This window comes from Clavelina lepadiformis, chromosome 7 (genome assembly GCF_947623445.1).
Source record: "Clavelina lepadiformis chromosome 7, kaClaLepa1.1, whole genome shotgun sequence".
Lineage (NCBI taxonomy): Eukaryota > Metazoa > Chordata > Ascidiacea > Aplousobranchia > Clavelinidae > Clavelina > Clavelina lepadiformis.
This window is the reverse complement of record NC_135246.1, coordinates 12,651,218-12,674,443: the sequence shown is the minus strand read 5'-3', so window position 1 is coordinate 12,674,443 and position 23,226 is coordinate 12,651,218. Positions and strand designations below refer to the sequence as shown.

At 35.1% G+C, this 23,226-nt stretch overlaps 4 protein-coding genes across 6 annotated transcripts; 1 reads left to right on the top strand and 3 right to left on the bottom strand.

Moving 5' to 3' along the window:
- Positions 1-48: 48 nt before the first annotated feature.
- Positions 49-1,768, bottom strand: LOC143465437 (protein SPEC3-like). Of its 2 annotated transcripts, none has more exons than XM_076963725.1 (4): positions 1,542-1,768; positions 1,280-1,430; positions 925-1,104; positions 49-823 (listed from the first exon to the last, which is right to left on the bottom strand). In XM_076963725.1, the coding sequence occupies exons 1-4, from the start codon at positions 1,587-1,589 to the stop codon at positions 729-731; spliced, it is 474 nt and encodes a 157-aa protein (XP_076819840.1). In that variant the 5' UTR covers positions 1,590-1,768; the 3' UTR covers positions 49-728. The 2 variants fall into 2 exon arrangements, with proteins under 2 accessions (XP_076819840.1, XP_076819841.1); XM_076963726.1 differs by having other exon boundaries at positions 1,280-1,427.
- Positions 1,769-2,778: 1,010 nt separating this feature from the next.
- On the bottom strand, positions 2,779-5,082 carry LOC143466160 (uncharacterized). 2 transcript variants are annotated; one of them, XM_076964787.1, is made up of 5 exons: positions 5,065-5,082; positions 4,719-4,947; positions 4,408-4,648; positions 4,007-4,189; positions 2,779-3,775 (listed from the first exon to the last, which is right to left on the bottom strand). In XM_076964787.1, exons 2-5 carry the CDS (start codon positions 4,806-4,808, stop codon positions 3,672-3,674), a joined length of 618 nt encoding a protein of 205 aa, XP_076820902.1. In that variant the 5' UTR covers positions 4,809-4,947; positions 5,065-5,082; the 3' UTR covers positions 2,779-3,671. The 2 variants fall into 2 exon arrangements, with proteins under 2 accessions (XP_076820902.1, XP_076820901.1); XM_076964786.1 differs by lacking the exon at positions 5,065-5,082 and having other exon boundaries at positions 4,408-4,651; positions 4,719-4,963.
- A 4,933-nt stretch (positions 5,083-10,015) lies between these two features.
- On the top strand, positions 10,016-16,579 carry LOC143465484 (NAD-dependent protein deacetylase sirtuin-1-like). Its single transcript, XM_076963809.1, has 14 exons — positions 10,016-10,208; positions 11,505-11,586; positions 11,750-11,880; positions 12,421-12,545; positions 12,686-12,805; positions 12,941-13,033; positions 13,538-13,638; positions 13,722-13,828; positions 13,918-13,997; positions 14,086-14,269; positions 14,381-14,540; positions 14,644-15,083; positions 15,230-15,361; positions 16,026-16,579. Exons 1-14 carry the CDS (start codon positions 10,082-10,084, stop codon positions 16,214-16,216), a joined length of 2,073 nt encoding a protein of 690 aa, XP_076819924.1. The 5' UTR covers positions 10,016-10,081; the 3' UTR covers positions 16,217-16,579.
- Positions 16,580-16,674: 95 nt separating this feature from the next.
- On the bottom strand, positions 16,675-22,679 carry LOC143465485 (organic cation transporter protein-like). Its single transcript, XM_076963811.1, has 13 exons — positions 22,027-22,679; positions 20,728-20,821; positions 19,507-19,665; positions 19,298-19,401; positions 19,071-19,225; positions 18,721-18,910; positions 18,432-18,558; positions 18,137-18,281; positions 17,865-18,041; positions 17,659-17,767; positions 17,476-17,575; positions 17,241-17,365; positions 16,675-17,140 (listed from the first exon to the last, which is right to left on the bottom strand). Exons 1-13 carry the CDS (start codon positions 22,296-22,298, stop codon positions 17,086-17,088), a joined length of 1,812 nt encoding a protein of 603 aa, XP_076819926.1. The 5' UTR covers positions 22,299-22,679; the 3' UTR covers positions 16,675-17,085.
- Positions 22,680-23,226: the final 547 nt, after the last annotated feature.

Sequence of the window (23,226 nt, the reverse complement as noted above, 5' to 3'; positions counted from 1 at the left end):
TAAACTGCTTAAGTTAGAGAATTAATTACGAAAACATGAAGCCCCTAATACCACAAGAGTTATTGTATTTTCACATCAACAAATCCATTCTAATGTAATTTGAATTATCTTGTGCATGTACTACAGTATAAGGCACAGAAATGATAAGCGCACATGCTATAAGACAACATTCTGATAATAATTTTAACTATAGCAATACACATAGTTCACAAAATCGAATAGGCTATTGCGCTAATGAACTTTTTGCTCTGATTGCTTACTCATGATGCATCGGTGTCATAAGGCAGTTCTTATCATCCGTTGATGACTTTTACAGATTGACGAGATTTGTTATGCATTGAGTTGAATATTCAAAAACATTAAGTTTCTGGACAAATGAACAACGCATGAAACTGCTACATGAGACAGGCGCAGTACTGCTAGTGGCAAGTTACCCTATTGTTAACGTTACGACAAATAGGACAAAATAGATGAAATACGATTATTAGCACACTTTTGGATATCAACTTGACTGAATTTGCTTAACATCTCCAAAAAAGAGTTTGCAATAACCGGCAATACTTTCAAAAAACCTTCCACTTCACGAATTAATAACGGGCAGACAAACACTTCACAAAAATAATTGTTCACTATGAGATTATAAAAAACCAGTCTTGTAGCCCTGGATACCGTGTCGTACACATTTGAAAATATTTGCACAGTCTTGAAGCACTTCATTTTATCATCTGTTAATTTTTGCTAACCACCGAAGTTTGTCGGGCATTTTTTGATGGTAGTGTTGTAACTGACGTGACAACCAACTCTTCCACATTGCCACTTTTAGCTTAAAATAGTTATAATGGTAAAAATATCAAACGTCAAAAGAATAAAAATATTATTAAAAGGAATTAAATGCATGTATAATCATTCAATAGTGTAACCTACCGGCTATTGAAACAAAACGTACTCCCCAAGTTATGCTCCAAATCCAGCCAGCAAAAAGTACCGGTACGGTTATGAGCTGCGCCCATCCAATCAAGAAGTTAATGCAGAACACGTTGAATTTGTCATGGCCCTCGGGGACAATTGCGCAACAAAAAATAGTAAATGAAGCAATGATAGTTCCTTGAAAAAAGTGTATCGCACAGCGGTAATTCAAAACTATCATTTTGATCTAAAACAATCACAAAAGGGAAACACCATAAGCTTTCATAATTACCGCCATGTATAATTATTAACAAACGTAGTTCAACTATATCAGTTGGTGTCATTAACGTGGACGCAGCAAACTTCAACTTACCTAATCCAGGAAAAAGACAGTTTACTACACACAGACTGATAGCAACTCCCATTGGCAGAACCGGTATTGATGCGTCAGTAGAATCTGTCATTTTCCTTTCTTCAAGGATGACTTCTTGTAAAGGCAGCCTGGTATCGCTTTGATTTTGCTGCTAAGACGGAAAAAAGCGGATTACTGAAGATGATCGCTTGAATCTACAGGCGGACTTAAACTTTATATTTATATTGATACATAAAACAGATTTCAAAAACAAGGCGTTTACCACAAGTGGATGTGGTTTTTCTGACTCACAACTTTCTTGAGATGTCATCTCTGCTCTTGTATCAAGTTCTGACCGGACCGGAATATTTTCTTCTTCTTAAAATTACTAAACAACTTATGTAAGCTTGGTAATCAATTTTTCAACGACTGATATAAAAACGTGCTTAATAAGATCCCTGAAACTGTTCGTTTAAAAACAAGCTTTTCAATTTGTTGCAAAAGTTCAACATCGTTCTCATCATGCCTGTGAAAAAGTTGAGATGCTTTTTTTCTATTTTGTCGCCAGACTTAATTTAAACATTTCTTCTTCCCTGTTACGTCTACCGGTAAAACCCCATGATTTCACTGATGACAGCATTGCTATTTGCACTGCCAATAAAAATCCGAGTGCAAAACGCAGTTAAAACAAAACTTGTCTTTAGTTGCAAAATATCATTGATAGTTTCCTGATCGCAATCATAAAGTTGAAATGGCTGACGTGCCCGATTCCGCCCACTTGTGACACTTCTTAAGATTTCAGGGTTCCCTTGCGCATATTTACCGCAAATTGAACACAAACGCATATAAATAGCCTAATTTTATGAATTAAAACTTCCTTTTTTTTTAATGCAATTAACAAATTAATTTTCAATATCAATTATGATGTTCGATCGAGTTTACGTTTTTAGTATGCTTCTACCTTTTTTGTAAGACAAACTTCATCATCAAACAAAAATTCCTGCTGGTTACCATCGCACGGTATAGTACAGTGTACATGGATAGTCTACCTTATTAGAGTATAACATTTCAAAAAACTATTCAGATAATTGGGAGTATAAGACGGTAATTTTAAGTAAAGGAAGTAGGTTACCAATTCAACTAAGCAGGTGATAAGAAAGGCTATTCCATAGAGTAGTATAGACTATATACTTCACATATTTTGTTCTGACTCCGTAAAATAGACATCACTTGAACTTATGCAAACGACATAGCTTTGCAATACAATAGGCCTACGCATTAATAAAGTTTATCGGCCCCTTTCAGTTATATAGTCACCTCCTACGCTACGTAAAATAACACATAACACCTACCAGCTACTTCTAACAACCAACCTACCTACCTACTAATACCTACGGTAGTTATGTAGACCGAACAAATGCAGTAACTAGAAAGTGCAAAAGTCAATGTTTAAGGATAAGCTACCGCTCAAAAACTAGATAGGATGGGAGAAAAACAATAACAAAAAACAAACTCAGCCGTCAAAGAAGTAAATTTATTGGCCAGGGTACAATTCGCTGTTGTATACAAAAACATCATCACACAAACAATTATTCTAAATTGTAATTACAGTAAAAAAGCAAACATTGACAGCCATACGCTCAAAATTACCAACTGAACTTCACAGCATCATGAAGCAATATAACAGGGGCGGGCAAACTTGTTCAATGAAAGAGTCACTTGCGGAAAACTATAAACACCAGCGAGCCGCAAAATCAGTAATGATTGTCAATTTGGTTATTATATTAGTAGTAGTCATTTTGGGATATTACTTTTCAGCTAGAAGACCCATAAAAAACATGTCGGCGAGGTGCACTTTGACCACCTTTGCCATAGAGTATAGAATCTATACCTGAAAACAATGTTGGATTCTATGTCTAGTGTTACATCATAAACCAAATGCGGCCTAAATAAAGAAAAAAATAGACAGAAACGTTCATAAACGGTACTCTTGGTAGCCTTTACAATTTTTTTGGAATTTTACGATTCGACTAGAAGAGCCACAAAAAACATGCCGGCGAGCCGCAGTTTGCCCACCCCTGCAATATAACGTCAAGTACACACTGTCTTAGAGTATCTAACATGTAGAATGAAAGTAGCTAAGAAAAAAGCAACACCAATATAAAGTCGTGTCAGCAAAACAATCGAGATTTCTAACACATTTGCACTATAATACAATGCAACTTTTAATGCGGAACGGCTAAAGTCGACTTTGTTCTGTATAAACATTGGACGAGGTTTATGCTATAAATGCATAAATCATTTAAAAATTAGATATCCTTGTTTTTTAATCGTATACGGCACTTTACATACGGAAATTCTCAGAAAATGCTAAAAGACGTAACGCATGTCCAGCAGAATAAGTTTTATCTGTTCAGTATGAAGTTACGGTTTGTACTCCAGTGTATTGGGGGATGGGCTGTGGAATTGCCGCAGTCGTTGTTGTGGTCGAAACGATTCCCCCTTTACCATATTGACCTAACGTGTAAGCAAACAATAAAATCTGTATTTTGCCTTTGTATAACATATCACGTTGTACTGAGAACTTAAAAACAGCAAGTACCATCCTTTATATTTACCTTCTAATTTCGTAATTTCCGTACACAATTTGTTAATATGTAACTATCGTGTTTTTAACAATTTACCCACTGTAGGCTATACCAAGCCGTTAAAGGGATATTTACGGTTTTTGCATTGAATGTTACGCACTTGCGTTTGAAATGAAATAAACTCCCCAAATAATGCTCCAAATCCATCCAGCCAAGAAAAAGAATACTGTAAACATCTGAGCCCACCCAATCCAAAAATTTAGGCAGAATACACCACAATTGCTTGATCCGCTTTGTCCAACATTTGCACAGCAGAAAACCGTAAATGATGCAATGATAGTACCTGAAATCATTAAAAATTAACTTTGATTGATATTCTCCACATTTGATTTTGACACATTAAATAAAATGGACTTAGTTAACTAGGTTCACTGCAACCTATTCTTTCGTTACTTCAGACATCAACGCAATATTAAGAAACGATACCATGAAACTGCATAACCTGTTTATAGTCCACATAAGGTTTCACAGTTGCTGATCATAAGTTATTGCTATACTTACCAAACCCTGGTATCAGACAATTTACTATGCATAAAATAATAGCTAAGCACATGGGCATGATCGGTATCGATGACTGCAAGGATCCAGCATGCATTGTTGTTGTTTGAGTGACGTAGGTCACTTGGTTTGGTGGAGGTTGAGGATAGTAACCTCCCTGAGGCGGATTGGGATTGACCATGGAAATATTTGTTTGATTTACAAGGTTTGGTTGCATCTGGGTTTGTGGTGGGGTTGGCATCATCTGCTGAATTATAAGTTGATTATTGGAAAAAGTGTTTGCTAATAAACCTGATAAAATACCTGGCACTTACCGGTGGTTGAGGGGAAAAATTAGCATTAGGCGAGTAGGGGGGAGGCTGCATTTTTTCGGTAGCGTTCACGTTTTCATATGTGGTTTCCATGATGTCTGCTATTTGATTATTTACTTGTTACTTCAAGGCACGTTGCTTGTAAGAAAAGATTTCGATTGGGCAAAATAGTAAACAAGGTAAGAAAGATTACAGCCTAATCCACTTGGTGCAGATTATATCTTGCGATAACCTAAAATGATTGAGTGATTAGAATTGTTAAAGTGGTTAATATCTGAGTCATAAAATAAATTCAAACTGAAAAACGATGATGCAAATAGACTTTATCTTGGGAATATCAGGTAATTACCTCGGGAACTATGTATTCTGTGTTGAGTTAAATCGATTACGCACAAAGCTCCCCATGTTTTGTAAAATAGCATACAATACTGGCCTATTTCCTGTTAATCTTTTGCAAGGTGTTCAGCTTGTACATTTATCCATAACTGCTTTGAAATAAACGTAAACTTCGCCGAAAAGAAATAACTGAGAAAATTGATGTGCCGTCTTAGAACTAGATCGTTCAAACCTGACCTAAATATCAAATAAGCTGAAAATGCAGAATTTTCAAAAGTCTTCCAAATTTTTTTCTCAATTGTATGCAATATGATATTGTTTCATCTTTCTGATTTTCTTGTTTTAAATTTTTCATGTTAAATAAGGCAATTAATCTTGCATTGTCATATGATTGATCGGCACCTGGATGCTTTCTGATGTGACATTATTAAATACATAACATACAGTACTTTACAATGTAAGCTAAGCCATCAAAGTCCTCTTCGGTGGCAATACAAGGTAAAAGGTACCAATCCGACTTTTCAATCCTAACCTTGATATACATAAAGTGAAAATACGAAATTTTGTAGGCGGCCTTACATATTTTGTCCTTGTCTTATGCAGAAATATATTGTTTCATCTTTCTGAATTTTTTATTTTAAACTTTCGTGTTGCGTTAGGCAATTAACCTACCATTGTCACATGACTGAGCGTGGCATGAGCTCTTTCTTACTTAGCCTAACATTTTTAGATTTTCGTTCAAAGCTAACCCATAAAACTCCACTGTTGGGATTCTGTTTAATCATTGAAAACGAAATAGGTTTATAGCAAATACGTCATTGGCAAACACCTTTATGGTTAAACATTAAATATTTGATAAAGTGTACTTGTTTGGCTTAGGATGATAAAGTATATGTTTGGAATAAAGTCATATTGTAAATGCAAGTAATGTAAAGCCATTTACATTTTCTTATAATTACAGAAAGGTTTTTGTTGTTTTCTTGAAATATGTTTAACGCCATATTAGCGAATGTCACAATTACTATAAAAGCATCTTATAATGTCAGATTTATTTAAGTTGCGTTAATAAATCTGGCCAAATAACATAAAGGGGTGATGTTTTTGAGAAAATTTTGTGTTTAGTGTGCAACGCTATAAATGAAGGATGTACAAGCATAGACCGTCTAAAATTTCTCCCGATACATTTGACAGCCTGGTGACTTTTAGAAGCTAAATAGTCTATAGCTATATAGGGTGCATGCTAATTGAATACTAATGCCAATGCTTTTACCAAAATTAAGTAACGCAGCCATATTTTCTGATAGAAAACCTTCTTCAAATTATAGAAGTTGTGATAAGAACAAAAGGCATTTATGCGGTATAGGCCTAAACTCACCTACCTTGCCTGAGCAAGTAGGTCTATGGCTCGAATAAATGTGTGGTAGGCTATACTATACCTTTATATTAGGATACATATACTGTACTTTACAAAAGAATAATCAATAATTTTATATCATAACATTAAATCAGACCCTTATCTACGATGTATTGTAAAAACAGGAATGTGCACTTGCCTTTTAGGATGTTCCCTAAACTTAAATTCTAATGTTGTTGTTTACTAAAAAACTGAACCAGGTAAATCGATCATGACAAAGCAGAGTTTATTGAAATCATACGAAGAACAAACACTTATACAGTCAAAACAGTAAAAAACATATTTATCATTCCCACGTTTCGATCGATACCACCACCAAGTTTAAAATTTGGTTGCTTCTTTTTTTGTGGGTGTAAATTGTTCTCTTACATACTGGAACTTTCTGGTGGCCACGGCATTACACCCACACGAAATTGCATCTAAATGAGATTGCACCCACACGAGATTGCACCTACACAAGATTACACCCAGACGGGATTGCACCCACACGAGATTGCACCTACACAGGATTGCACCCACACAGAATCAGAGGCATACCTAGGGTTTCAGTGCCTGGGAACGGAGGCAACATTTTCTCCCCCACTTGTGAAAATAAATGAAAACAACGAACACAGAATGACCGAACTATAATGGAATTTGCTTGATTTCCACGTTTGGCCACTCCGTCGCCCGACCAAAAAGTGTGAAGCACAAATTATGAAATGAAATCTAACATTTATTCGTACAATAGTACCTGGTAATTTTTAGTGTACAATTTTGAAACGCCTTTTAGAACGATTTTGATGCCATGTGACCAAATATATAGTATAATCATGATTTATAAGCAAAATAGTGTTCACATTATATCTATGCGTGTAACACACTTTTTACACTAAATATGTTTTCCTAAATCATTTAACTGTTTTCTGTGGTATGTACGTAGCGTTTTTCTTATGTTTTACAGTACTTGTTTGTTGCAGTCGTGTGCTATTCTGTGTGGTGCAATCACTGTGGAACCGGAACTTTTATCGTTCCCGCTTTTTTTCACCAGTTTGTAATTTTTTTCTTATTTAGACCTATAGCTCAATTGCTTGTTGGTATTAAAAGCTATGATATTTTTCTTTGCTGGTGCTTTTTTGAAATATTTGTTCATTTTTGCGGAATTTTTCAGTTTGCAAAATATGTTTTTAACTTGTAAAATTATCGTTGGTTATTTTATTGCAAATTTATTGAAAAATGTTTAGACATGAAATTAACGTTAGGGCATTTTTATAACCTTTTCTCGTATATTTTTCACGGTACAGTTATAACTTACATCAAGTCATTTTTGACTCGAGTCAAGCCGAGTCAGAATAAGTTATGAACTTATGATTATATAATCCTAGTCAAATCAATGCGTTCAACTTGAAAAAGTTTGCTAACGTCACACTACGCGTTGTGTGTTGATTGCCGTAGATAATTCATGGTTGTTTCCAATTCTATGGCATCATTTTGGGCATTTTACCAAAGCCAATTGTAGTCATTTTGAACCTTTGGCTCATGTCAAGTGAAGTCATCCGAAAATGTGACTCTAGTGGATTAGAACTAGATCAATGACTCGCGTCATTGACTTAATACCAGCTTGCTAAACACAAAAGATAATTTCTAATTAATTTCCATTAGTACTTAATTACTCCGATCTGATATCAGAATAAATGACGCCAAAATAATGGGTACATATGTAAACGGTACAACATTTCTAATCAATTTTTTATCGTTATCAGCTTGCTTCGCGGCACAGTTTCCTTTGATATTATTGTCTGTTTCGTCGCGCCGCGGCCGGACAATTTTATTCGATCAAAGAAAATTAGAAAATATTTTTTCTCTTTTGTTTGCGTCTCTACATCAGCTGATGTATTTTCTGTGTTAAAACTTTCTGTTTTAGTGCTTTCAAGAAATACTTGAAAACATAGGCCTACCTCTTTCACTGTGCTTACCAGCCCTTAGATTTTTGTCTTTGCCAACTATCATCACTGTTTTTACTACTGTTACTGCTGTTACTGCTGTTACTGCTGTTACTGCTGTTACTGCTGTTACTGCTGTTACTGCTGTTACTGCTGTTACTGCTGTTACTGCTGTTACTGCTGTTACTGCTGTTACTGCTGTTACTGCTGTTACTGCTGTTACTGCTGTTACTGCTGTTACTGCTGTTACTGCTGTTACTGCTGTTACTGCTGTTACTGCTGTTACTGCTGTTACTGCTGTTACTGCTGTTACTGCTGTTACTGCTGTTACTGCTGTTACTGCTGTTACTGCTGTTACTGCTGTTACTGCTGTTACTGCTGTTACTGCTGTTACTGCTGTTACTGCTGTTACTGCTGTTACTGCTGTTACTGCTGTTACTGCTGTTACTGCTGTTACTGCTGTTACTGCTGTTACTGCTGTTACTGCTGTTACTGCTGTTACTGCTGTTACTGCTGTTACTGCTGTTACTGCTGTTACTGCTGTTACTGCTGTTACTGCTGTTACTGCTGTTACTGCTGTTACTGCTGTTACCACTGTTTTTACTGTTTTTTTTCTGTTTTCACTTAAATTTATTTGTGTTATACTATTATAATATTCTTAAAATACTTATCTATCCCGTGTATGTTAAGCGCCTTTAAGCGGCTATATTTTAACTGAAATATGGTCCTATACGAATAATATTATTATTGTTTTTATTATTAATATTATTATATATTAAAAGAATGTAAAAAAGTTTTTTTAAGTTATATATGTAGTAGCCTAGTTTACTTACCAACTCGAGTGCAAAAATATCTTTATTCGATACCAATTTGGCACTTAATGCGTGAATGTACTGTGCCGTTTAAAAACTATAATAACAAACTGTTTTGGGTTTTTGACTTTAGTATTTCGGAAAGCTAAGTTAGTATTTCAACAATATTTTTTCGTGTTAAGTGAAAAGCGGTCACCCCATGATACAGTAAATCATGTGACGCATCACCACCAAGCCAAAGAAGTCTTTGATCAAACCGTTGAAGTCAAGATCATCGCCAAGCAAAACAGCAAAAGTTTGCTACAACACTACTTTGTGTATATTCAATAGCGGTCGGAATATTATGAAAATAGAAACTGTTTAAAATCCCCCACCAAAAAACTTATTTTGATTTTCTTAAAGCATTTAAGATGTCTAGATATTCTATAACGATTGGTGCGGACTTAATTTCACATAACATTGTTTTGCGTACCGGTAATACAAATACAAAGAATTTAAAAACAAATTTAAAAGACTAGATATACTGTTAGAATTATTTTTAATAGTCTTTAATTGATATATGCTAAAATTGTTTTTTGTGATAGATATAATCACAATTAAGTTTGCATGAAAGTTGGTTTTGTGTACAGCATTTGTATGAAACCGTGTTAAAATAATTCTTATTAGGTGAATCACCAACGACGAATCTTCAGTCGTCAAGTTTTACTCACAAAGGAGGTTTGCTGTTGGTTGTATAAACAATTTTTAAATCTGTTCAACGCGATGTTATGGCAGCCTAGTTCATCGTTTAACATACTTTCTGTTTATCGAAAAGTTATTGGTTGATTTCGTCAGTTTTAGGTACTTTTTAGGCAATTTTAAGATTTTGCTAAAAGTCTGAACATGGCTGAATATGAAGTAGAAAACATTAACAAACTGGGTCATGACACGCCTGTGAAAAAACGTCGTGTGAAAACGGAAAAAAACGACTTTTCTGAAAACGATAAAAGAAAAGTTGAATCCCTATCATGTAAGTGCAGCTTGAATCACAAACACTGTTTATTAAATATAAGTTTAGCCATTTAAGAAAACATTCCTTTAGCTTGCATGTATTAACATGTATTGCATGTATTAACAAACATTAGCTTGCATGTACCGTTGGTTTTTACTTATTTCTAATCGAAGTTAGCCGAGATGTGATTATTTTGTTTGGTTTGTTTAAAAAATCCTGCAACTTCCTTTTATACCGATCGTTTTTGGGTTTGCTACGCATTGTAGACGAAGTCTTCAACCACTTTGTGACTTAGATAATTTGTTAAGTTTACCTGATATTTTCTGGTGATGTTTAAAGAAGAGTTTTGCAGATTAAGAGTGAATTTACTAATAAAAAATTTTAAAACTACCCATGTGCATGCTCTGATAGAATATGTCAGCTATATTTTTTTAATGTACCTTACTATCAAATATCTATTAAAACCAATTTTATTTTGTTTTATTTAAAAAAATTCTCTTTTTGTGTATCTAATGTACTTTTGTCGAAAGTATTCAGTTGTCCCTGTCTTTGTTTTAGGGTAACATGTACGAGTTACGACCATAGACAGTAACTTTGGTTCTAATCATTATGTTACTGGTACAGTCAGAACTCATTAATCCGGTCCACTTCGTTTCGTCATAAAAAATCGGTTTAACGGGGTATCCGGATTATCGCGAAAAAAAATTAAGCGAAAAATCAATCAATCTTGCGAATGGAGCACCATGTTCAAAGAGCAGTATGCACCTTACTCCAATTCAAAGTATGCGTATGCGTAGGAGTTTAAAGAGTGAAACTGCAACATTATTATTCGTAGATAATAATCGGCTGTTGTTTTCGTCAACTAACTACTGTATCTAGGACAATCGTGGATCATTTTCGCTTCACTAATAATAATCCGGTTTATTGGATTTTATTGCTATTTATTTAACACATTTGTTCCAAAACTTTTGTGTCGGAGTCGTACAGTGGTGTTTCCAGATTAAAGGGGTAAAATGCATAGGAAAAAATCCATTCCCGACAGTTTTGTGTCGGATAACGGGGATTCCGGTTGTTCGGGGTTCGGATAAACGAGGTCTCGCTGTATATGGTTACATAGAGTGTACTTTTATTTTTGTACAACTTGTATATGTTTATTAAGGTTTTTATGTTGTAATTGCTTGTCAAAGCGTCTGGATTTGTTGGTAGGATGCAATAAAGTGAGATAGTTGAATATGATGCAAATATCTCATTAGTTACTCAATAGTTATTAATTATTAATTGAAAATTTTAAACTTTGTTTTTATTTATACTCAGCACCAAAGCAAAAAGATGAAAGTTCGAAGTTGATTGACTATAAATCCGATGACAAAGCTGTTGAGGAACAAACCATTTTAATGTAATGTTTTATGTGGAATAAAGAAGGCATTGTGTAAAAATTTCTTGTAGTTATGTGACATAATCTTGTGTTTCAGCATAGCTTAGAAATATGTATTGCTTTACTAAACAATTCTTTTAGCTCATTTGCGAACTAGTAATCAAAAATCATTAAACTTTGTTAGGTTGGATACCCAAAATTATACCGAAGACTCTGGAAACTGCTCTTCTTCTTTTGAGAAATCGCAAGGGTCTGCCAGTCCAACTTACTCAGAAGCAAGCGAGAGCGATTGGCAACCATCTGTTACACCTAGTGGTGAATTGTTTTACTTTTGAGTCTCATAGTTCATCTCCAAAAGTTATATTCAGAAATTGTGTCATGCCAAATTTTTTATTTCAAATATACTCTCGCTGTAACATTTAGTCACTAGGTCATAAATTTGTAGTTTTTTGCTGTAATTCTACATTGAATCTCGAGATCAGACACAAATATAACTCACAAGTATTACTCGACCAGCTTTAAAAACAAATCACACAAACAAACTGCAATACAACTCGCAATACATTTTTTGCTTAATGACTAGTCACTCTGTTGCAGTCACAATGACTAGTCACTTACCACCATTTTCAAGGTGAAACTCTCTCTTTCGCCCTATATGAGTGAAAGGTTTTACTTTTTTTTCGGGATTGACTTATTTCTTAGAAGTTAAAAGTTTGGCTATACTGACTATTCGTTTGCGGGAAGGTTCCTAGAGATGGACAGTTGACAAAGCAATTGCGCATTTCTCCTTAATTTTCCATTTAATTAGTGCAGTACCACTCCGCAAAGGTGTTATAATTTTCGTTCTTTGTCTAGGTCTGATTGAATGGATACAAATGCAAGTAGTGAACGACAAAGACCCGAAGGAAATAGTTTATAAGCTGTTTCCTCATATAACAAACATCCCTGAACACGTGGACAATTGGACTGTTTGGAAATTGGTGAGTCTATGACTGAGTGCAATGCTGTCATTTCTATAGGATTACGTTCAATGCAACTTTGTTGGAATTTACTCACATTTTATATGCATCCAAAAATGTCATTGGGGCACTATTCTTATTAAGACTTAAATCTGTTTTAGCTTGTTCGAATGCTCAGCGAACCACCACGTCGTACAAAGCTGACTCAAGTGAATACCTTTGATGATGTCATCAGACTCATTAAATCTTCTTCAAAAATATTAGTTCTTACTGGAGCTGGGGTAGGTTTGTTTCTGGTGATCTCTTTTTATGGTTGTTGCATGCAGCAGAGACTTTACATTTTTTTGCAGGCAATATACGAGTGTGTATTGCGTAGCTTGTTGTCTTATAACTTAAATGAATCTTTTATCAAAAAGGTGTCAGTGTCATGTGGTATACCAGACTTTCGATCCAGAGATGGAGTGTATGCCAGGTTAGCTGTTGATTTCCCAGATTTACCTAACCCCGAGGTATGCTTTGTGAAATAAATACTCATTACACCAGGTTTAAGACCACAAAATATTTGGACTGCATCCGTCTACTACCCAAATAAAATTTTGGAAAATTGGATTACCTATGCACCAGTGCAGTTCTTCCCAGCCTTTTCCAAGTCTCAACTCACTGTTATTTTCATTTTTTGCGTGAGGCACACAATGAGATAATGTACAAGAAAAAATAAATATATCAACAAAACATGCAGTTTACTGTTAATGCGAAACTTGGACTTGCCTATTGGATATGATAAGATCAAGTCGAGGTTTGATAGGAGACAACCTCACACACAACGTAGCATTCAGAGTGCCAGCTTTATTCCAATTTAATAAAAAACTGTACATTCGAAAATGCTTTGCAGCCCACGTGAAAGAACTTCTTGTACTTATACTAACCGTTGCTAACTGTTACTTATCTGAGAAAGTGTTACAAGTTATAGAACCTCCATTCAAACATAAAGCAGTTTTTGTGACACTTTGCAGGCTATGTTTGATATCACTTACTTTAAACATGACCCTCGACCATTTTTCAAATTTGCAAAAGAAATTTACCCCGGACAGTACAAACCGAGTCGTGTGCACAGGTATGGTTTAATTATTATGAAAGTTTTAATTATTTTTCATGAACTTTAAGATCAATTCTGTAAATACCTACCTCATTTCACAGATTTATAAACCTTCTTGAGAAAACAGATCGTTTGTTGCGAAATTACACACAAAACATTGATACTCTGGAGCAAGTTGCTGGAATTACCAAAGTTATACAATGTCATGGTATGTGGGTTTTAGATGATAATAATTAATAATATGTCAGGTTTGGATAAAACCTGACTTCAGTGCAATAGTTTTTTGTGAACTTTTAGGTTCTTTTGCTACTGCCAGCTGTCAAGTATGTAAGCATCAAGTTGGTTGTGATGATATCCGAGACAATATCTTCAACCAAGTGAGTTAGTTTTGTTAATTTTCATTACTGAAAATGCTTGTAACATTTTAATTGTTAGTTTCACTTGTTTTTGATTTCAATTTTGTAGGTAGTGCCACGGTGTCCCAAGTGTTCCTCAGACGAGAATGGTATTTTAAAACCTGACATAGTTTTCTTTGGAGAGAACCTTCCAGAACATTTTCACAGACAAATGACTGCTGACAAGGATGACGCCGACCTCTTAATTGTGATTGGTTCGGCATTAAAAGTTCGCCCCGTTGCCCTCATACCAAGTAAAAACAAAAAATTTGTGTTTATAGCTGCCAGTTTAATTTAGTTTTGATTATGTTATTGTTACCTGACTTCTGCTGTCGTCAAGCATAAAATATAAATATTTTTTTTAGATTCCCTTCCAGGTGAGATACCTCAAATTTTGATAAATCGTGAAACTCTCTCTCATTTGTCATTTGATGTGGAGCTTCTTGGCGATGGTGACACAATTATAACAGAAATATGCAAAAAACTTGGAGAGGATTTTACTGAACTGGGTAAAGAATCAGAAAGGTGAGCTGTTTGATCTTCCAGAAATAAGATAAGTTTCAAATACATACATTTAAACTTTCCGGCTTTGATTGTTGAGATTATGTCCTATGTTCGCTTTTTGCAGTTTAAATGAAATTGACAAGTTACCTGAATGTAGCGAAGCAGATTCATCCATTAATGACAATCAGGACGTTTTGCTACCCAATGGCTCTTCATATGAAAATGAACCTGAATTAGATGTTAGCTCAAGTGAAAATAAAATAAGCAGTTTATCAAATTCCACGCAAGAGTCAGAACTATCTTCTTGTAACAAGGTGGCTGCACAATCAGCAAACACTGTTCGTGAGATGTCAGTTGAAACCAGAAAGTCTGAGAAATGCCCTACTCCTGATACTACAAATGAAACAATTCCTGACGACAGTGAGAGTAACCTTGCCACGATAAGTGGAAACGAAATGGATTCCGAATTGAAAAAATTTGATAGTTCAATTTCAAATAATGAACAAACGTTGAGTGGTTTGTGGAAAAGCAGATGGAAGCAGTCAATCAGCAAACGCCTTCCATGTAAGTCAGGATTGATTTATTTTTATTCAAGTTGGGTTTCCCCGCTAAGTGTGGCCTTGACAACTAATTTCTTTTTTGGTACCTGCAAAGCTCTTTGATCTTATCAGTTTAAATAAGTACAAAACTTTGCTTTTTTATGTTGTCAGTGGGTGCCTATTACTATGATGGTGAACACCGATACATCTTTCCCGGCGCAGAGGTTCCTCCAGAAGAAGATAGCGATTGCTCATCTGATGATGATAGCTCAAGTAATTCAAGTGATGACCAAGAGACACTAGGTTTGTTGATAATGCTTTTTCAATGTCAGTGATTCCAGCAATAAAAACATTTTGCTACTTTTGTATTGAAAGAAGAGTTAGTTTACTTGCATATTTTATTCAAGGAGAATTTTGTGGACAGCACGAGCATTTCTTGAATACTGTAGTATGTTATGATAGATGCTACCTACGTGAGTCAGTGTCGTAGTAAAATTAGTTTGAGGTATTTAGGTTAGGTTGGGGTATAGATTAGAGTCTTATTTTGGGTAGTATCAGGTAAATTTTAAGATTCAAACACAGGTTGTGGTTAACTAAAAAAATTGCTACAACGGCAAAATATTTTTAGTGTAATTGTAATTTTAGTGGATGGTGGCTGAACCGTGTTAACCCAGTATATTGTAAAATAAAAATAAAAAACAAGATATAGGTTGGCACTCTGAAAGTTAACCTTATTTTTAATCTTTTTTTGACGAATTTTGCAAACATAAGCTTGCTTCTTCTGGCATACTAAGAAGATAAGCTTATGTTTGCGAAAACTCGTATAAAAAAATTAAAAATAAAGTTAACTTTCAGAATGCCACAGTTCACAGTTTTATCTATTTTTGATTTTACTTTAATTTTCGTGTAATTTTATTCATTGCATGTGTACTTGTTTACAGTTTTAGAATTCCTTTTCTTACAACAGACTCCACTTTAAATGAAAATCATACTGCCCTTCTGCTGCTGTCTGACAATGGAGACGATCTTCCTCAGTTCATGAATCGTGATACAAAGTTATCTTCTTCACCTTGCACAATCAACCAGAATGGTGCTGATTCGATAGCAGCACCCACGCAAAATGATTCTGACTCTGACAGTCAGATGTCATCGACCTGATAACATGTCATCTTTTGTTTTTTTCTGTCATTCTGTGAATACCTCAGGAATTAATTTTTACATCACAAAATGCTCAAGTTCATTCCATCTGGGCAACTACATTCAGTATTATGCTGCTGGTAACCGGTTTCAAACTTCTGTCTATTTTAGTGTTAATTTTAATTACACCTTAAGCTTAAAAAGTAGACAGCACGGCATGACCATTGGTAAGGGATAAACTGAAAGTACCTGTGTGTCATCAGTATTGTCACCCCATATCACAGGTTTTAAGCTTATTAATTGACACAATTTGTTTCCTCAACTGGCGTTTTTTATTTCCTGTTGTATAAATTTGTTTATAGAAGTACAAAAAGCTTGATCTCACAGTGTGTCTAAGAATCATAATTTTCTTTGCTTAACCTTAATATAGAAAGTTCCCTTTCATTAATTGAAGTTGACTTACACTGATTAGTCATCTGTATGAAAGGTGACGTCTATTGTTACTACAGTGTAAAGGTTTCAGAATATATACAAGATTACTAACACGTGCTAAAAACCATTGACAGATTAATTGAATTTGTATCACTAAAATTTATTTGCGATAGAATAATATGACTTTCTCTTGCCTGATCTAGTTTTCTAAACAAAAATAAAATGTTTTGCAAGAACATTTAGACTGAAATGGATTTTTTCTAAAATTTCACTGTTGTGGTAATAGCCAAAATTGAAAGACGTTAAAAAATGTTTAGCAAGTGCACATTAGCCAATTTTTAATTCAGACTGTGAAGAATTACTCAAATTTTATGTTTTGTGTGCAGAATATTGAACAGTGGCTTTGTGTTTTTTCTTATATTCACGTAAATTTGTCAATCGCACTTGAACGACCAGTCTCAAAGCTGGGTTCGAAATTCTTCGTTGTCTTTTCCATCTGCATGGAGATCGATTCTGCAAACATATCGCGAATTTCACAGAAGATAACGCGATTATTCCCATGCAAACTGCGAACGCTAAAATATGTAAACCCTGGATAACAACTGTCGCTTACTCAGTTTTTACGCCTTTGTAAAAGCCTTCTGCTTCGTCGAGTGACGTCATCATCCTATTTCCCAGAGTTTCGGGAAATAACAAGGAGAGAATGCCAGCCAATAGCGCCAGAACGCCGAAGATGACCTAAAATATGAAATTTTCTTTACCTTTTGGATAAAGAATTGTTAATCTTAGATGGGCTAAATTATGATTGTAAGATTAAATTGGTCCGTGTTTAAAAGCCTAATACTCACACTAGTAAGCCAGGGCAAAATGTACTGTAGTTGCAACGTGAATGGTGTAATGATGCTGCCGACTCTTGCAGACATCGAACCAAGTCCAACTGCTGTACTTCTGTTGTATATATAAGCAACCGTATCTCAGTCTATACTAATGACCTTGATATGTTATCAACAAGCTTGAATGTCGTGACAAACCTCACTACTGTAGGGTAAAGTTCTGCCGTATAATTGTAAATAATAGCGAAGGATCCGGACACTGCCATCTTTCCGATCAAGGCAAATGCTGTTGCAGTGTTCTTCATATCTGCAAGACCGTCGCCATTAGCAAATCTCTTGCAACCCGAATATTGTTCGAAAATTATTTCGCAAGCGAAGTTGCGATATGTTTTTAAGCTAAAGACCTTGATTGTCACCGCTGAATGTGTTGACGGTAGTAGATACTAGACATGCTACTCCGCCTGACAAAAGGCAGGTAACAAGTAGAACACGCCTTCCCCATCTGTCCATCGTTAAGATTATGAAAAAGTAAGCCACCAGTTCCACTAGTCCATTCAGGGTGTTGTTGATAAAGTCGTCACCTGACCACAAAACGTCTGGTTAGCTTAATGATTTTAGAAATATACGTTTTACCAAAGAAATTTGTTTTGCATGATTAAAAATGTTTAGGTCTCACCAGCGAGTTCTCCGACGTTCAACGATAGACCGTAGTAAACCAAGGAGTTAACAAACCAGTTGAACATCATATTGAAGGTAACAAGTCTCATTCTTGGTCTTCTAAAAAGTTCTATTGGGGAATAGTTTTCCAAATCGTCTTCTTCCTAAACCAGATAGTTTAATGATGACATGGTTAGCTAACCTATACTAGCGTTTAAAAATCAGCAATTTTTAGACGTTAGATGTCAGTAAAGTGTAACTAATCCTGGGCGAAAACGGTTCACTCACTGCTGCTGCAATTTTAAAGTTCATACGTCATTTAATTCTGCCGCCTTCTGAGCTCTGTCCCAAACGTCTACAGATAACGTGTTGCCGTTTCTCCTAGCCATTATTTCACTTATTTTCTTTCCCTTTTCCACTCTGCCTTTAGTAAAAAGCCACCTATTACAACAACAAGACAAAATTAGTGTTAATTGTTAGATAATTTGCTTACAATGCAATGTACCTCAGTAAAATGTCAAGGTTTCCTGGATTTGGAATGCTTTCTATAATATAAATTAATTTCTGTTACACAACATTTCCAAACGAATATTTGCTGTGAACCTTGGCGATTCTGGAAGGAAAAACCAAAATAGAATAAACGGGATAGGTACAAATGAAATTGCAAGCTGTAACGTTCTCCAGTCTCTCCAAGCATAAGAAAAGCCAGACAATGCCATGTAACCAAACGCAAACACCGTCTGTACGTTGATGCCGATGAAAGTACGCCATTTTTTCCCGGTAATTTCCATCACTAACCAGAAGGAAAAAGGTCAATCATTAGCCAAGTTCATTATTCCGAAAAAGCCAATAAAAGAAACGCTTATATAATTAAAGACTTTTCACACAGAAAAACTTAGACGTGACCTCAAAATTGTTGTACAAATAGTGATAAGCAACAAGTTCGGATTTACCATAAACAAAACATGCAATATAGCTTCCTTGCAGAAAGAGTGCAATAATGAATCTAATAGCGGCAAATCCAACCAGGTTTGGTGCAAACGCGCATCCAATTCCAGCAGCTGTCATGCAGATTTGGCCTACCAGCATGGTAGGGCAACGACCAAAGCTGAAAGTAAAGTATACAAATGAGTATTACAAATGAAATCGAACTAGTTCTAGTTGAAGTTTTTGCGCTTACATGTCAGCGATGTTTCCACCTATCAAAGAACTCAGAAGAACGCCGCAGAAAAAAACAGCACTGACAACAGCTCCGATGATTAGATCGTCGCACACAAGGTTCCACTGCACACAATATGCCAATGAATTGGATTATGTTACAAAAACTTGACACAACAGTAATGACAAACGATGTAATACTACAGTAATTTCACATTTACATGCGCACACCTCAGTCACGATAGTGCTCTTATACACACTTGTGTCGTAGACGTATCCGTGGTCGCACGGTATCGCAACAAATGTTGCTGGATCAACGTCATCAATGCAATCTAAACTTCCATCACACGATGAAAGGCTGACGTTGTATCTCTTGCATTGGTCATAACTCTGTAAAATACAGTTAAGTCAAATGAACTACGTTTTAGAGTACTATTTTCATTATTGTCATTATCCAGACTTTGCTGAACAATAAAACCAACAATCAGGTTTATCGAAAAAATTTCGAGGAAATGGATTCTATAATAGGTAAAACTTTTGCGCGCTGACGAAGCGATATCTGGATTTAAAATTTTCCATTGTTTGCTAGTTTACTTGATGACTTAATTTGAATCATCTGATAAAACAACTGCGTCAGGTCGAGCACTTAACTGCGTCCCGTGTTTGATTTTTTCTTTGAAATTGGTATGTTTGACGTCGAGGAACGTGCAAATATCGTCAGTGGTCTTCTGTTTGCTGCTCCACTGTATAATGTATGTCTAAACACGAGGTTAACTCGTGAAGTACGCATGCGCTATTAATCTGCCCTTTGTTCCTATTCATTTATTTCGGACGTAATTTATGTCGCGCCATGTCACCTTCAGTATAAAACCCACTTTTTGGGATATACAGTAGGTCAAGCGACCGGCGTGAAGATGCTATAATTACCATTTCCTTGTGGTGGCTTAATCACTACTCGGTTACTTAATTGTTCATTATAGGTATAAACATTTTTATTTACGAAGAATTGTATTAATAAGTAACTATGTAGCATGTTACCAACTTTATCTGCAAAAAAGTATTTGAATAAGAAACTACATAACAGGCAACCAAATTCATGTTTTAGATAAATATCTGAGGAGCCGGAAAATAACTTCACACTGATGGTGGTCAAGCGCCATTTTCAAACGGTTTTATACTGATTTTATCGAGCATTCGAAGATGGTTGCCCCGGTTTGTACAATTAAAAACTAAAAAAAATATTATTCTCTTGCATAAACCTATATTTTTTAATTTAAACCTATAACAATACATTTATAGAGGTAGACAGATAACTGTATTTGTAGTCACTATTATATAAAACTAGGTTTCTTGAGAATAGAAATAAACTTGATTTCTGTTTGCCGTTTACTTATTTACCGAACTTTTATTGTAAAATAATTTAATTGATGTCTCCAGCAAACACTACCTTACCCCAGTTCTTGAATCTATAGGAAGAAGTTCGGTCAAGTTAGCTTCACTTAGACCTGGATACGCGGTTTTATTGTCCAAAGGTGGAAGAGCGCATCTGCGTATATTACCACCTTAAAAGCACTTTTGTGTATATAAAGCCTGTATACAAGCTTTTACTTAGAAAAATCCATCTAGTATAATATTGATCTATAGTATTCAATCATATAACCGTCTAGTTAATAATGAAGCCTTTTTTCAAACCAAATATTTATTGACACAACGTCAAATAGACTTTCTCACTTTGTTATTTATGTTTGTAAACGGACAGTATTCATACGTCACTAAAACGATGTAGTCATTGTCATAAGTGGGAAAGAACGATTTTGGCCAAAATTGCTAGTACTTGTCCGGAAATCGCAGCCGGTAAGATAACTGTGACATACTTGCGTAATAGATTAGCTGAAAAGATGAATACGAACTTTTATAAAAGCCAGTGTGTAGCAATGACGAAATCAAAATCTTGCTTAAACAGGAAATCAAATCCTTAGCTACCGGATTGGACGAGTTTGATTTTTACAATTTAGACCGATTGCCGATCTAAGCAAAATATACAATTGGATTGGGATCGTTGAAGAAAATTTCTCTTAAAAAGTGGAAAAGATTCTCTTAAAATCATACTGGATTCGACGCTCTTCAAATAAAGTAAACACGGAAACTACTGAGTTAAAATAGAAGAAAGATATCTCGTAATGCGTTACAGAAACATTTGCTCACACAAAGGTTTTGCGAAAGTTGTAGATTTTGAGACATTTCTATAAACTATAGCAAAACGTTTATTTAGTTTAAATTTTAAGAATTTCATAGATGTGTACTCCAAACGTGGTTTATAACTTATAGTTGCTTTAGAGTGTTTGACTTCGAATATAAAAAGGTGTTGCATTTCGACCTCTAAGTAGGTTTTAATATAGTTAAGTAAACTCTCTTAAATTTTAACACCCTCTCTTATAACAAACCAGAAAATACAGGAATCGAATGCAAACAAAACATAACAATTCTCGCAAATCCATAACCAACCGCGACTACAGCTAATTATGTAACTGATGTATGGTTAGTCATGAAATACTTCTAGTAGAACAGACTTTTGTGTTTTTTTAGTAACAATTGATCAATAAACTTTATTCTGTAATTCCTAAACAAATTCCATGCACTATATAAATTCGGGATTTGTTTTATTTTTCCATTGTTTGCTTTTATCAATAAATGTTTTGGCACTGTACCATGGAGGTGATAAAGCAGAAAATTCTTACAAAAGGACCTTACCTATGATCTGGCGTGGCTGCGAGAAAAACTGATGCCACCTGGTTCATTCCTGCTGGAATGGTGATCCAATACGCCAGTGCAACCAAGAGAATTTGATACTTTCCAAGAGCCCCGATTTCAGCCATTACCACGCTGAAGTCGATCCGATAAAAAGATCCGCTTGCAACGGAGACATCGTAATCATCACTGTCATCCGGCTTCATGTTTTGATCTTTATCGAAAGCATCGTTTTCGAAACTTGTCTTTACATTCACATTTCCTTTCAAAGACATGATTTTGTTTTGATTTACTAAATTTAACTTACTTTTTTATGTCATAATAATCTGTACACGCATAAAATAGCTTAATTGTAACTATGTAGGTAAAATGTGTCTGTTTTACTTCAGCTACGAATGATACTTGACAGCTTTTACTTGTGATGATCACTGTAGTCTATATGCGACTGCGACTTTGTCGTTTTTGAATTGTTTGCTCTTGCATTATATTGCAAATCTTTTATTATCTGCTGAAATACATGCCTGAGGTCGTACAGTAGACATCTTATGCAAGCATTTCATTTGCAGAGAAAGTGACCAAACCTTAAAATCGTTCTTTGACGCACCTTGTGAAAATCAAAAATCGGGTTACACGTTGTATAGACTGTGACAAAGTTTAATTTAGATGAGCGATTTGTATAACTAAGGCGTAGACTAACAATATTCCGTTAGGGAGATCACTGGGCTGGAGCGATAATTCTTTTCACTAAAATTCTCCTCGTTAAGCATGCACCCATATCGTTCGCGATCAATCTTGTTATGTTGAGTAAATCTGAACATTTCAAACTTTTCACCTGTTTGATGTTCTTTTCTTTTCTCTGCTTCGCCCTTTGACCGTACAACTGTCATATAAAGAGAACAAAGGCGAAGATTTAACGAAAAAGAAATTTATGCGAGAGCCGAGTCCAGAAGGAAGAAGGCGCCATTAACAGCAATTTGCTATTACGAAAGGCTTGTTCGCAAGAACATGTCACATTGTTCATTTCATTTTAAAGACAAAATCAACACCAAAAGTTTCAAGATCTTTTAGCTTTTAATCAGAGATTTCCAAATTTGTATGTTCATTTAAACTTTATTCGTATTTGAGTTTCGACAATATCAATACGTAATAAGATGCGCTGGAACGGCTAAACTAATTTGTAATGATAATTTTATACTTGACGAT

What these genes read in the sequence shown, in the direction of transcription:
- LOC143465485 (XM_076963811.1), bottom strand. Translation starts at nt 22,298, where the DNA reads ATGTCTTTGAAAGGAAATGTGAATGTAAAGACAAGTTTCGAAAACGAT. An exon ending in GCAGCCACGCCAGATCATAG is followed by an intron (nt 20,822 to 22,026) that starts GTAAGGTCCTTT and finishes TAATATACGCAG; the next exon opens with ATGCGCTCTTCCACCTTTGG. An exon ending in TTTTGCCCTGGCTTACTAGT is followed by an intron (nt 17,366 to 17,475) that starts GTGAGTATTAGG and finishes TTCATATTTTAG; the next exon opens with GTCATCTTCGGCGTTCTGGC.
- LOC143465437 (XM_076963725.1), bottom strand. Translation starts at nt 1,589, where the DNA reads ATGACATCTCAAGAAAGTTGTGAGTCAGAAAAACCACATCCACTTGTG. An exon ending in AAAAACCACATCCACTTGTG is followed by an intron (nt 1,431 to 1,541) that starts GTAAACGCCTTG and finishes TTTCCGTCTTAG; the next exon opens with CAGCAAAATCAAAGCGATAC. An exon ending in ACGTTTTGTTTCAATAGCCG is followed by an intron (nt 824 to 924) that starts GTAGGTTACACT and finishes AACTATTTTAAG; the next exon opens with CTAAAAGTGGCAATGTGGAA.
- LOC143465484 (XM_076963809.1), top strand. Translation starts at nt 10,082, where the DNA reads ATGGCTGAATATGAAGTAGAAAACATTAACAAACTGGGTCATGACACG. An exon ending in ATTGGACTGTTTGGAAATTG is followed by an intron (nt 12,546 to 12,685) that starts GTGAGTCTATGA and finishes AATCTGTTTTAG; the next exon opens with CTTGTTCGAATGCTCAGCGA. An exon ending in TGATGACCAAGAGACACTAG is followed by an intron (nt 15,362 to 16,025) that starts GTTTGTTGATAA and finishes TTCTTACAACAG; the next exon opens with ACTCCACTTTAAATGAAAAT.
- LOC143466160 (XM_076964786.1), bottom strand. Translation starts at nt 4,808, where the DNA reads ATGGAAACCACATATGAAAACGTGAACGCTACCGAAAAAATGCAGCCT. An exon ending in TTGTCTGATACCAGGGTTTG is followed by an intron (nt 4,190 to 4,407) that starts GTAAGTATAGCA and finishes TAATGATTTCAG; the next exon opens with GTACTATCATTGCATCATTT. An exon ending in TTATTTCATTTCAAACGCAA is followed by an intron (nt 3,776 to 4,006) that starts GTGCGTAACATT and finishes CTTACACGTTAG; the next exon opens with GTCAATATGGTAAAGGGGGA.